Source organism: Medicago truncatula, chromosome 6 (assembly GCF_003473485.1).
Source record: "Medicago truncatula cultivar Jemalong A17 chromosome 6, MtrunA17r5.0-ANR, whole genome shotgun sequence".
Classification (NCBI taxonomy): domain Eukaryota; kingdom Viridiplantae; phylum Streptophyta; class Magnoliopsida; order Fabales; family Fabaceae; genus Medicago; species Medicago truncatula.
The window spans coordinates 28,823,384-28,836,271 of NC_053047.1; the positions used below are offsets into that span (position 1 = coordinate 28,823,384).

At 32.0% G+C, this 12,888-nt stretch overlaps 1 protein-coding gene across 2 annotated transcripts; it reads right to left on the minus strand.

Annotated features, from left to right (window-relative positions):
* Nucleotides 1–2,210: 2,210 nt before the first annotated feature.
* Nucleotides 2,211–11,817, minus strand: LOC25479489 (disease resistance protein RPV1). Of its 2 annotated transcripts, XM_024774816.2 has the most exons (7): nucleotides 11,077–11,817; nucleotides 8,726–9,836; nucleotides 8,259–8,543; nucleotides 6,103–8,059; nucleotides 5,463–5,646; nucleotides 3,130–3,227; nucleotides 2,211–3,049 (listed from the first exon to the last, which is right to left on the minus strand). In XM_024774816.2, the coding sequence occupies exons 1-4, from the start codon at nucleotides 11,571–11,573 to the stop codon at nucleotides 6,167–6,169; spliced, it is 3,786 nt and encodes a 1,261-aa protein (XP_024630584.2). In that variant the 5' UTR covers nucleotides 11,574–11,817; the 3' UTR covers nucleotides 2,211–3,049; nucleotides 3,130–3,227; nucleotides 5,463–5,646; nucleotides 6,103–6,166. The 2 variants fall into 2 exon arrangements, with proteins under 2 accessions (XP_024630584.2, XP_024630585.2); XM_024774817.2 differs by lacking the exon at nucleotides 5,463–5,646.
* Between the last annotated feature and the right edge of the window lie 1,071 nt (nucleotides 11,818–12,888).

Below are 12,888 nucleotides of genomic sequence, written 5' to 3' on the forward strand. Positions count from 1 at the left end.
GCCAAAACTCTGCTGAAATTGTTCTGCATTCAAAATTTCTCTTAGAGTTTCTTATCAAAGTTCATATCTTAGAAATTTTAGAGTCTTTAGAGTCTGTATCTGATTTGTATTATGAACACCACTGATTGTATATCAAGTGTTCAAACTCAAAGATAATCTTTGTAATTCTGTTTGAATTAAGAAGTCTCTTGCAGTTGTGCTTGAGCAATAGAAGTCTCTTGCAGTTGTGCTTGAGCATTTGAAGTCTCTTACTAAGTTTAGTAGTGAGCAATTGTAACCAGATATTACTTTTTAGTGAACTCTCCTTGGAAGTGCAAGGGGGACAGGGCTGACTTCCGGTTTGTAGAAGGAACCTGTATAAATTGCTTTGTGTGCTTCCTTCTTTCTCTCTGTTTTTATACGCTGCAATTAGTTCTGAACAACACTTCTGAAGTAGAACTTTATCTGCTTCTGAACAGTATTTTCAGATAGGAGAAAAATTAAAGAAGAAAAAACAAATACAATTCAACCCCCCTTCTTGTAATTTTTCACCTTTACAAATTTCAAAAGTTGCAGCTGTACATAGCGTACTATGGAATCACAAATCACAATCACAACATAGAGTACTATTCAAAGAATGAAAACCTAAATGCCTTGACAATGTTACCAAAAAATGACAGTATTACATTGATTACATTGGACTTTGTGAGATGTATAACTCAGACACAGCCAATGAAGTTCTAGAAATCACTAAGATTGGACATAGAAGTGTGGACTTTGAATAAGATCCGATATACTAATACCACCGTTAAGATAGCGTACATTGTTCCTTCAGATACATAAAATACAAATAACAAGAGCTACAACCCTAAATCAAAAAATGTTACCTCACGTTGCAGATTAAAGAAATTAATCAGCCTTGAATTAAAATATCGTATAAGAGCCAAATCAGAAGACAGGTGATCTTCAAATCCGGTTTCATACACAAGCTCTTCTTAACAACAACAACAACCACCTTTTCAATTTCTAAACCTTAGGGAAGTATATACTTCATTTGCGCTAGATGAGCATAAGAGAAGTTTCTGAAAATAAAACACACTACGTACAGTCACTTCCTTAATCAATGAATCAAAGGAAATGGATCCTCTACAATCAAAACTTTGACTATATATGGTGAACTTTAGTAAAGTCAATTTGTTTAAATTTTACTATGGCATAGTGCCCCTATATCCGCTATTTGACAACTCTAACACACTTACACACAAACTCATAGAAGATGGGTTGTTGAACCAACACTTCTGATCAAAGATGTGTCTAGTGTCCGACATGTACGATGCATTTATTTATATATTTTTGAATGGAAAATGTTAATTAGTTGTTAGATTATATATTTACTCCTTGCCCAGGTTTGAACCCAAGATCTCCAACTCCCATTCCCTCAATGTAGAGGCACACCCGCTATGTCATTTTTTTCAAATAATTATTGCTGTCAACATGTCAATCACATAAAGATTATTTAAATTAGAGGGAAAATATCAAAATACAACCTTAAAATGGTTACTATCCACTAGATTGACAACCCGTGCGCCGCACGGGTCTTATTAGCTTACAATAACTATTTAATTATTTAATTTCAACTCATAGTGGAAAAGTTGGGCTAAGATACGGGGGGCGGTTTTAGAGGTTTATTGATAAGGTGTAATTTATGAAAGATTAGTGTCGTGAATATATTTTAAAAGCGAAATTAATATAACAAAAACTGATGTGACATAATGGCAAAAACTGTGGAGAATGACCATCTACAACCGAGTTCAACCAAATTTACCGTTATGATAAATATGAAACAATAAGATAATAAAATATAGTTCATTAGTTTCACTAAATAATCTCTAAATATTCAAAGAAAGTCAATAAAGCTTCTAAAGCCAAAAAAAATATAAATTAATATCTCAAAGTATATAAAAAAAAGGCAAAGATACAATGTAATTCATAAAACATAGGTAGCTTCCAAAATTAATATCTCATAGTAGGTTTACAAACTGCTCATCTTTTTTAATATGCTTGTACATAGTTGGATGATTATTCGAAAATGGTGTGGAATCCAATCTATAATTCATGATATACCAATTTCATGCAGAGGCATATGGCAGCTTCCAAGTAGTTTATAATCAAATCACACATACACCATCATTAATTGATATGGTGCAAATTATTAGAAAGAACACAATGCATGATAGAAAGAACACAATGCTTGCAAACTTGTATTGGGAAAAAAGTTACTTCGTTTAACTGATGATTAGCATGAGGTGCATGATGTTGATGGCAAACTTAAAGTTCCTGACAACAGAAAATTAAAAAGAACACTTCTTAAGCACAGATGTTCATTACAAACTTAAAAAACAAAAAGAAACTTAAATAAACTTGAACAATCCTCCTGCAACCATATGAAAAAGAACCACATCTCTAATTTGCAACGACTTTAACATAAAGAGCAGTGTTTTTGCCACCAACAGGCGCACCAAACCTCATCCTCATTTCTTCATAAAGATTGCAGCAATCAACAAAAAGTTTCCACTTTCCACCAATTCTGCAGTGTTCATAGGGTTCAGTTCCGAAAATATTAAACTCTGCATACCAAAAACCCACTGGTGACATCATAATCAGTTAGTTTGTGCACCATATCAACCTGCATGTTGGTGTTGCTGTGCCGATATGCAAGACTTACAGTGAAGAGGGGACAATATTGTTGAAGGTTGGCTGCACAGAAGTTTTGTCAATCACGAACTGCATAGGCAGATTGAAAACCGGACACTTGACTTTTTTCCCAAACCTAACCTTCAGAATTATTGCAAACTGTCTCATACCAACAAATACCAATGTCACCCATGCCCCCAACCGAATTCCATAAAAGTCACGCAGAGCTTTCCATCCTTTGGTAAAAAAAACACATGCCCATTGACACGTTCCACCAGTACTTCAAACTTGTTGTTTTTTGGATCTATTAATGTTGCAAAATGCGTGATTTGATCCCAAAAATCTTTCGCAAACATATTGGGAAGCATCAAAAGCCCTAAACAAAACAAACAAAAACGGTTAAACCCTAATAATGTAAAACGCAAAAGGCATCAAATCAAAATAAAAACTACCCACCTCTTCAGTGTCATATTCCACGATGTAAGACCTGTATTTCTGTCGCAACTTATTGACAGCCTTTTCAAAATCAGTCACTGGATTGTTCGCCAAAGGACCTACCAAAAGAAAAAAAAAAAGAAATTATCAGTTAATATCATCAAATTTGTTGCAAACCAATACGAATATTCACCATAACTACCAGTCAAACAATGATATGACAACATCGTTTCAGTGTTGTACGGCCAGCCATTGCATATTGGTAAATAAGCACAATTTTATTTAGTCGTTGGTTCAATGGGACATAAACAAAACTCAATGTCAAATAAGCACAAATACACATAACAAAAACTCATGCAACCAAAGAACCTTTGACCTTTCTCTCCAGTATAATTTAATTCCATCTGCAAAATAAAGTATAAATTATACAATACTAATCATATGCAAACATAAACAAAAAAATAGCCACTTGCTCAAGAAGAGAGATAAAACAACCAAGTGTTCATCAAATTTCAGAACCACTTTATGAGAATGAAGGAGCATAACTTCTTTGGCATCAATGAATTTTATCAATCTTCCACCTAACAATAAATTCTATAACTTCTTTTGTTACCATCTTACAGTGTTTGAATGGGAAGCATCTAAGTTAGCCTCGGTCAACAATGAATTTTAAACCACAACTAACTATAAGTAATACTTAAGAGAGATTAAATAGTATTAGTTTTTAGGAGCTTAATGACAAAAATCAATTTAAAAACTGTTCAAAAAAATAAAGCCATATACTTAATTGGCATGCATCTCTTTTGCGTTGCAGCTTGAGTTAGAAATCATTTTAATACCCACTATATTATCAAATACATTCAAACTGTAAGGAGTAAAAACATAGAAATATATTAAATCCTCATATACATTCAAACTTTAAGGGAGTATACATTTAGCTTTAGCTTAAAAAGAGCTTTGAAATAAGACAAAGACAATGGCTAGTGCATAATCAAGTATATAAGAGTTTTTCGATTTTTTCTTCTTGAAAGAAAGTATAAGAGATTTTGTACAAATGCAAATGCAAGACTCATCATAACATAGTTCATCAAGCAATATATTTAAATATCATGGTGAATTAGCTATGTATGTTGAAAGGCAGATTTTTAATTGAAGTTTTGTTAATTTCAGGGGGTAATTGATGAAACTTACAATTTTAGGGGTGAAATTGACTATTTACTGTCCTGGTTCCAATCCAGTCTTGTGAATGCAGCAGCATTAAAACTCAAGTAAATAGTCAATTTCCCCCCCGAAATTGTAAGTTTCATCAATTATCCCCCTGTAATTAACAAAACTTCAATTACACCCCTGAAATTTCACAATGTTAGTCAATTTACCCCCTCCGTCAAATTTTTCTGTTAGTGAACATGACGTTTTGCAAATACCCCCTGAAGTTTTGCACTTACGTGCAAAATGCCCCCCAAACTTAAAAATTTATATTATTTTTTTCTTAAAAACAAACAATTAATTGTTAAATATTAAAACTAACTATTAATTTTGGAATTTAGGAAAACTACATGCATATATACATCAAAATAGGCTCCAAAACGGGGAAAAATATGTATTTTTTAAAGTGACAATAATGGGATGATTTGTGGATTAATATTGGGGGTTGTGTAGTTTAAATGGTTTGAGCAAATTGTTGAAGGAGTTGGAGGAGTTAAAAGACTAAGATGGTGAAGGAGAAATTATAAATTTAAATCTGATTATTAATTTGTTTATAAACCTCTAAAAATAATAATTTGTCGATTATAAATAACCATTATTGTCACTTTAAAAATATACAGTTTTCCCTATTTTGATGTATATATGTATGTAGTTTTTCCAAACTCCAAAATTAATAGTTAGCTTTAATATTTAACTATTAATTGTTTGTTTTTAAGAAAAAAATAATATAAATTTTTAATTTTGGGGGGCATTTTGCACATAAGTGCAAAACTTCGGGGGGGTATTTGCAAAACATCATGTTCACTAACAGAAAAATTTGACGGAGGCGGTAAATTGACCAACGTTGTGAAATTTCAGAGGTAATTGAAGTTTTGTTAATTTCAGAGGGGTAATTGATGAAACTTACAATTTTAGGGGGGAAATTGACTATTTACTCCTTATCTATACACGGATTATTAGGGAAAATTAAACCATCACTATTTGAATTTCAAATTAGGCATAGAAGAGGAGGGAAAAATTGTAAGGTTAAGGGACCATTAGCAAATAATGAAGCTTTATTAGAGGGAAAAATTATGTTAAAAGGTTGCAAGACCTTATAAGCTTTCAGAGTAAGTGATATATAAATAAATAAATAATTTTGCAATTACCTCTTAGCAAGAACTTCAACTTTGTTGCAAATATTTTGAAAAGATTATTTTGCAAATAATGGTTCAGTCTTCTTATCACACTTGAGTGGGGCATGCAATTGATTTATCAACTTCTTAAAAAAAATTATCACACTTGAAATCCGAAGCTTTTTTGACAGATTCATCACACGCTTTTTGATCCATTCTATAGAGACAAAATTAATATTAATAATGATTGCAGCAAAAACAACAAAAACTGTTAGCATTTTCTCCAGGTATGCGATTAACACACAAAAATCAAGAAGCAGTATGAATTGTAATGAAAATTAGTGTATGTTTTGATCAACATCTCACTTATCATATCATCAAAATTCAGCTTCAAAATGCACACGTAGAATAAATTAAGTCATTGATTTTAAAAGTTAGATCGATGATTAAAATCATAGATATAAAAATAGGAGGATCAAAATCGTGATTGAGGCAAAATACATAAATCAACATTTAAACCTTTAGAAAATGCATAAGATTTAATTGGCAGGAAAAGAGACCTGCAAGATATAGTATATCTCCAGTAGAATCCAACTTTTTTAGAATCAAACCATATACAAGTCTTAGAAAAGAAAAAAAAGGTTCATATATAAATATCTTTTTAAAGAGCTACCTAGTAATGGGAGTGCTCTTGAGTTGACACAATGAAATGGTGTAAACTGCATTAATCTCTTCCATCAGTCAGAGGTGGGAAACTCGAGACTCTCACATCCTGAATAATCGAATTCATCTAAGGAATCCACATTGATAGCATGAATATTCCTGAGCTTTTCACAACCTTCAAGTCTCAATATTTTAAGTTTAGTCATTGACCGACTGGTGATACGTGGAAAACTCTCGAGAGATTTACAATATGAAAGATCAAGGATTTCTAGTGAAGGCAACATGACAGGTGGAAAACTCTCGAGAAAATAACAATATAAAAGATTAAGGATTTCTAGTGAAGGCAACATGACATGTGGAAAACTACACAGGTCATAGCAATATCTAATATTCAAGACTTTAAGTTTATCCAATGACTCATCCAACATGGGAGAAAGACTCTTAATACCATATAAACCTTTAAGAGTGAGTTTCTCCAATGAAGGTAATTTGAGAGATGGAATAGTTTGGAGGTTCACACAACCATGAACCTCCAAAATTTTAAGCTTATCCAACGACTCATCTAACATGGGAGAAAGACTCTGAATACTAAATAAAATTACAAGCCAGAGTTGCTCCAACGAAGGTAATTTGAGAGATGGAATAGCTTGGAGGTTCTCACAACCATCAACCATCAAAATTTTAAGCTTATCCAACGACTCATCCAACATGGGAGAAAGACTCTGAATACTAGATAAACTTCCAAGCCTGAGTTTCTCCAATGAAGGTAATTTGAGAGATGGAATAGTTTGGAGCTTCTTACAAAATAAAACCTTCAAACTTTTAAGCTTATCCAACGACTCATCCAACATGGGAGAAAGACTCTGAATACTAGATAAACTTCCAAGCCTGAGTTTCTCCAATGAAGGTAATTTGAGAGATGGAATAGTTTGGAGCTTTGCACAATCAACAACCTTCAAAATTTTAAGCTTATCCAATGACTCATCCAACATGGGAGAAAGACTCTCAATACTAGATAAATAGCGAAGAGTGAGTTCCTCCAATGAAGGTAATTTGAGAGATGGAATAGTTTGGATCTTTGCACATTCAACAACCTTCAAAATTTTAAGCTTATCCAACGACTCATCCAACGTGGGAGAAAGACTCTCAATACTAGATAAATTGCTAAGAGTGAGTTCCTCCAATGAAGGTAATTTGAGAGATGGAATAGTTTGGATCTTTGCACAATCAACAACCTTCAAAATTTTAAGCTTATCCAACGACTCATCCAACATGGGAGAAAGACTCTCAATACTAGATAAATTGCTAAGAGTGAGTTCCTCCAATGAAGGTAATTTGAGAGATGGAATAGTTTGGAGCTTTCCACAATCATCAACCTCCAAAATTTTAAGCTTATCCAATGACTCATCCAACGTGGGAGAAAGACTCTCAATACTAGATAAATTGCTAAGAGTGAGTTCCTCCAATGAAGGTAATTTGAGAGATGGAATAGTTTGGATCTTTGCACAATATTCAACCATCAAAATTTTAAGCTTATCCAATGACTCGTCCAACATGGGAGAAAGACTCTTAATGCGATCTATATGTGAAAGAGTGAGTGTTTTCAATGAAGTTAATTTAAGAGGTGGAATATATTTGAGAAAAGGACACCAGATGACCTCCAAAAATTGAAGTTTATCCAATGCCTCATTCAACATGGGAGAAAAACTCTTAATACTATATAAATTTGAAAGAGTGAGTTTTTTCAATGAAGCTAATTTGAGGAGTGGAATATATTTGAGTTCACCACAGTTTATGATATTCAAAATTTTAAGTTTACCCAGCAAAACAATGGAGTCATCAAATGTAATTAACTCCGGACACCTCCAAAATGAAAGTTCTTCTAAATTTTGGAGACCTGACATATTAGGTATCGATCTCAAAGAATTACAATGAAGAAACTGTAAAATTCTCATATTCCTGCAGTACTGCAAAACAAAACAAAAAACAAATAAATGAGTGAGCGAGTGATCTTAATTAATGTGACATTATTAATTGGATTAAATATATTTTTCTTCTTTACAAAATTATCAGCTTTTATTTTAGGTGCTCATAAGAAAATGGCATGTTTACGCTTTTATAAAATTTTCAAGAATGTTAAGAATATTATAAATTCATCACGCTTGCCTTCTTGAAAAAGTCTTCCCGAGGACGATAAAATTCAGAGCTCAATTTGCATATGATGAGTTGCCTCGGGAGAAAATCAACCGGGAAATACTGTGATGGATAGTCGTACCACTCCAGTATTCTTAAACTATTTGGAAGATGCTTTGGACTTTCAGAAAATTTAACTCCTTCAATAAGAAGTGTTCTAAGCTTTGTCATATTCTTAAAAGCCTCTCCATCCCAATTTACTACATTGTCCTTCTTGATATCCCAAGGCATAATAATGGTTCCAATTTTACTTGTTCCCTGTTAACAAAAAGAGCATAAATGAATCAAAATACATGTATATACGTTAGAATTTAATTACACATATTTAAATAACATTACAAATTATAAAGGAAAAATTTGTAATGTGAGCATTAGTAATATGGATACTGAAAAGATCTAAAACTAGGTTAAAGATTAAAAGTTGAATAAATTTTACTCACCGTATTTTCCTCCAAAACTTCAACTATGTCTTTAACAGACCATAATCTACTGCGTTCTCCAGGCTGATATGGTGATTCTAGTCTGACAATTTCTTTTCCCATATCTTCTATCAGATCATGTAAACTCAAATCATTAAACTCGCTTATCTTTATGAGAGATTTTTCAATTAACACATTGATATGATCTTTCTTCTCGTCACCATAATGAGCATGAAGTATTTTTTTGACATATTCCAAATTATCTCCTTTGAAGAAACAAGCTATGTCAAGAAAAACATCTTTATAATCTTGGACCAAATCATTGTAGCTCACTTTAAGAATCTCAAAGATCTCTTGGTTAGGAACCTTTTTGTACTGATCTAACACAGAGTTCCATTCTTCTATTGTTTTTTTTGAAAATAAGTGAGAACCGATTATTTCAATAGCTAATGGAAGGCCACTGATATAGGTTAAAGCACGATTGAAAACATCTTCAAAGCTTGGACTAACTTCATTAGTTTGAAAAGTTTTCCATCTAAGAAGATCGTAAGCTTCATCCTTGTTCAACATTTTCACCTCATGTCTTCTTTCAACCCCATGCCTTCTTAGCACGTCTATGTCACGGGTCGTGATCATAACTCTACTTCCACGACCAAACCATCCGGGTTCTCGAACAATATTGCGTAATTGATCCAACTTGTCAACATTGTCAAGAAGCAAAAGAACTTTCTTTTTTTTTAGCCTAACTTGAAGTTCATTAATTCCCTCGTTAACACTTGTTACCACGATTTTATTTTCTCCAAATATTTTAGAAAGAAGGATATTTTGAAGATGTATCAACCCCTCATTCCCTGTTTTTCCTCTTACATCTTCAAGATAACACGAACCATCAAATTGATCTACAATTGAATTATAAACCGCTTGAGCAAGAGTTGTTTTCCCTATTCCACCGGTTCCGTGGATTCCAACCATATAGACCTTATCATCAGAGTCAACATTCAAAAGCGATAATACATCTTGTTTTTGGTCCTCCAACCCAACTAGGTAATCAGGTATAGATAAAGAAAAAGGTTGTATCACTGTTGAGACGACTCGAACAATCTTATCAATAAACATGTATTCATATCCATCCCTGTCCAATATTACAAATGAAGTCATCCTAGTGGACCTTTTTGAGAGGATTTTTTAACACTTTTTTATTACTGAAATACCATTTAATTTGGACACAAATTCGGATTCAGAGCACTCATGCACTTAGATGATATGTTCGCACCAGATCAAGATCATACGGTTCTAAAAAATAGCATGTTTATATTTTCTAAAAATTCAAAATTAACAACTTCAAATTTGAACCATCCGACCTCAATCAGATTGTTTCAAATGGCTTGCATGAGTCCATGGTGTGACTGCACACTAACCCAATTGTTTTGACAAAAATACATCACAACATATTATTTACTGTTCACACCATGGCAAGATGAGAAGATATGGCATATGGTACTATTCATTGAATATGATGTTGTTAACGAGTTATGGTTAGTTCAGTTTAATATGTGTTTAAAAAGTTTATTTTTAAGAGGTATATGGTTATTTTATATTCTTTTTTGTTTTTTCCCAGAACCACCGGAAAATTATATGTTTTTTATTGCTAACGTTTTGATTTCTAGAAGATTGATCACAAGTAATCTTAAGTTTGATAAGGAATCGAACTTGTGTTCTCTCAAACAATTCATTTTAACGATAGTTGATTAACTACCTGAGTTCAATGATTTGATTAAAAAAAGATATGGTTGATTTAATTCATTATATGGTTAACAAATTACAACATGTTCTTTTGTCTAAATAAATAAGTAAATAGAAAAAACACGTTCTTGCAAAAAAAAAAAAAAAATTACATCATGTAATATGCGATGTTGGTCCTCTTGCACGACATTGTTTGATTTTTTATCTTCTTGTGGTGGTGTTTGTTTAATTCATATTAAAAGATTGATTTTAATAATTACAAATTCAATAGATGTTTTGGACGTCATAATTGTGTTAACCATGTAATTCAAAATTTTCAAGTGAATGGTAAGTGTCGCATACTTGTGTCAAAATCGTGCACAAATTAAGTACTCCATCCGTTTCAAAATATAAACAAATTTTACTTTTTAGGTTCATTCAAATAAATTATGTATGTGGTTCATATACATCATTAATTAAATGAAGCTAACAAGTAAAATTTGCTTATATTTTGGGACGAAAGGAGTAGCATTTATGTATTTATTATAACTCAAATTGTGCAGTTATTTTTTGTAGGAACTCAAATTGTGCAGTTAAGAATTATGTAAATTAAACAGCAACAAAAAGAAAATAAATAAGAACATACATACCCTTTCTTCCATTTGTAAACGGTACCAGACAAATTAGCCACTTGATTCAAAGCATTCTCCCATTCCTTCAACTTATCTTCGCTATACCAATTGTTCTTCTTATGTTCAGCCATTGCTTCTCCATAAGTGTCTTCTAACCATCTCACTTTTGAAGGGTCAACTTCATAAAAGATTGGCCAAACAAATCCACCCCTTCCCTCTATGCATTTAAGGATATGACAAAGTTCGTCTAAACAAAAAGATGAAGTTGCATAACTCGGAGAGAGAACAACAATGGCCGCCTTTGATTTTTCAATAGCTTCAAAAAGTGATTTCTCGATATTTTTCCCTTTGTAAATCTCCAAGTCATCCCTGAAGGTGCGGATCCCCCTGTTATGTAGAGCATTCCAAAGATTTCCTGTAAAATCACTACGTGTATCAGGGCCTCTGAAGTTGAGGAAAACATCGTATTCGTATCCATCATTGGTGATGGATGATGAGGATTGTGATGCAGCCATGAAAAGAGAGGAAAGGTTATTTTTAACAAAAGAGTGGAAAGGTTAATCTGTATTCAGTATGGAGTATGGATGATATGATGAAAGTGTTGGGTTGGTAACAGTTATAAAGGATTCGAAAGAACACCAGAGACCATACTTTGTGTGTGTGTTCTTCTTTTGAAACCACACAATAGAAGATGAGGATATGACGGCTACTCTCCAGAGAGATAAGCAACAAAATAATTAGGGCCATGTAAATGTTACTTTTGTCTAAGAGGCTGCTGGCATAAAAAGATGTTTTATTTTACAAATATCTAAGAGGGTGGAGAAAGAAAAACGTATTTTATTTTTCCTATATAAGTATGTTTTTGGAGCAATAAAAAACACTTATAATATTAAATTTTATTTTTAGAAAAAACTCTTATAATCTGAAATTATTTTTAAATAAATTTGTGAACCAATAAAAATCCATTAATGATTTTAGATAAGTTCAAATAATTATTTTAAGTAGGAATGAGATATTTAGTTTTAATTTGAAGGATAATTTAGTCATTACACATTCAAAATCAATTTTGATTCAAACTATCCAAACAACATCAATTCATAAGAATAACTTCTATTAAAGTGTATCCAAACATAATCAATTCACATTCAACTCACTTTTAACCAAAATCAATTCTTTCAAACTTAATTCTATCAAAATCAATTATTACCACCACCAAACCAAACACACACATTACATGAATGAATTAAGAAAATATTAAAACTAATTAAATATAGTATTTGACCGAAAGCAGTGTGAAATGAAGAAAGGTTAGAGTTATAAAATAATAATACATATGCAGAAAGTGTTGAATTCAACTCAACAACTAATATATGTATTAATCATCCTCTAAAAAATTATATACATTAATTACGTGGATTAACCACTAAATTGAGACCAAATTGAGAAGGGACCACTTAGGTAAACGGATGTAAAGTTATGGGACCAAATTGAGACGGTTTAAAGTTAAGGGACCAAAATGAAATTCAAAAATAAGTTAATATACTTTCCAATAATTTATTTTTTTACATTTGACTCATTAGAAAAAAAAAAAAAGTGTTATGGTATAATATACCATCCGATTTTGGGAGAAAGAAGTAGTGGTAATTTAAAGTTCGATTAATAGGTAGGAAAGTCTCATCAATAATTATTCTACTCAATCATTAAATTTAGATTCTTGTTATATAGATTTTGGAATATATTTCTTTTGTATATGTTAATTTCATTATTATTGTTGTTGTTGTTGTTGTTATTATTATTATTATTATTATTATTATTATTATTATTATTATT

What these genes read in the sequence shown, in the direction of transcription:
- LOC25479489 (XM_024774817.2), bottom strand. Translation starts at nt 11,573, where the DNA reads ATGGCTGCATCACAATCCTCATCATCCATCACCAATGATGGATACGAA. An exon ending in AAGTTTTGGAGGAAAATACG is followed by an intron (nt 8,544 to 8,725) that starts GTGAGTAAAATT and finishes TTTTGTTAACAG; the next exon opens with GGAACAAGTAAAATTGGAAC. An exon ending in GGGAAGACTTTTTCAAGAAG is followed by an intron (nt 8,060 to 8,258) that starts GCAAGCGTGATG and finishes TTTGTTTTGCAG; the next exon opens with TACTGCAGGAATATGAGAAT.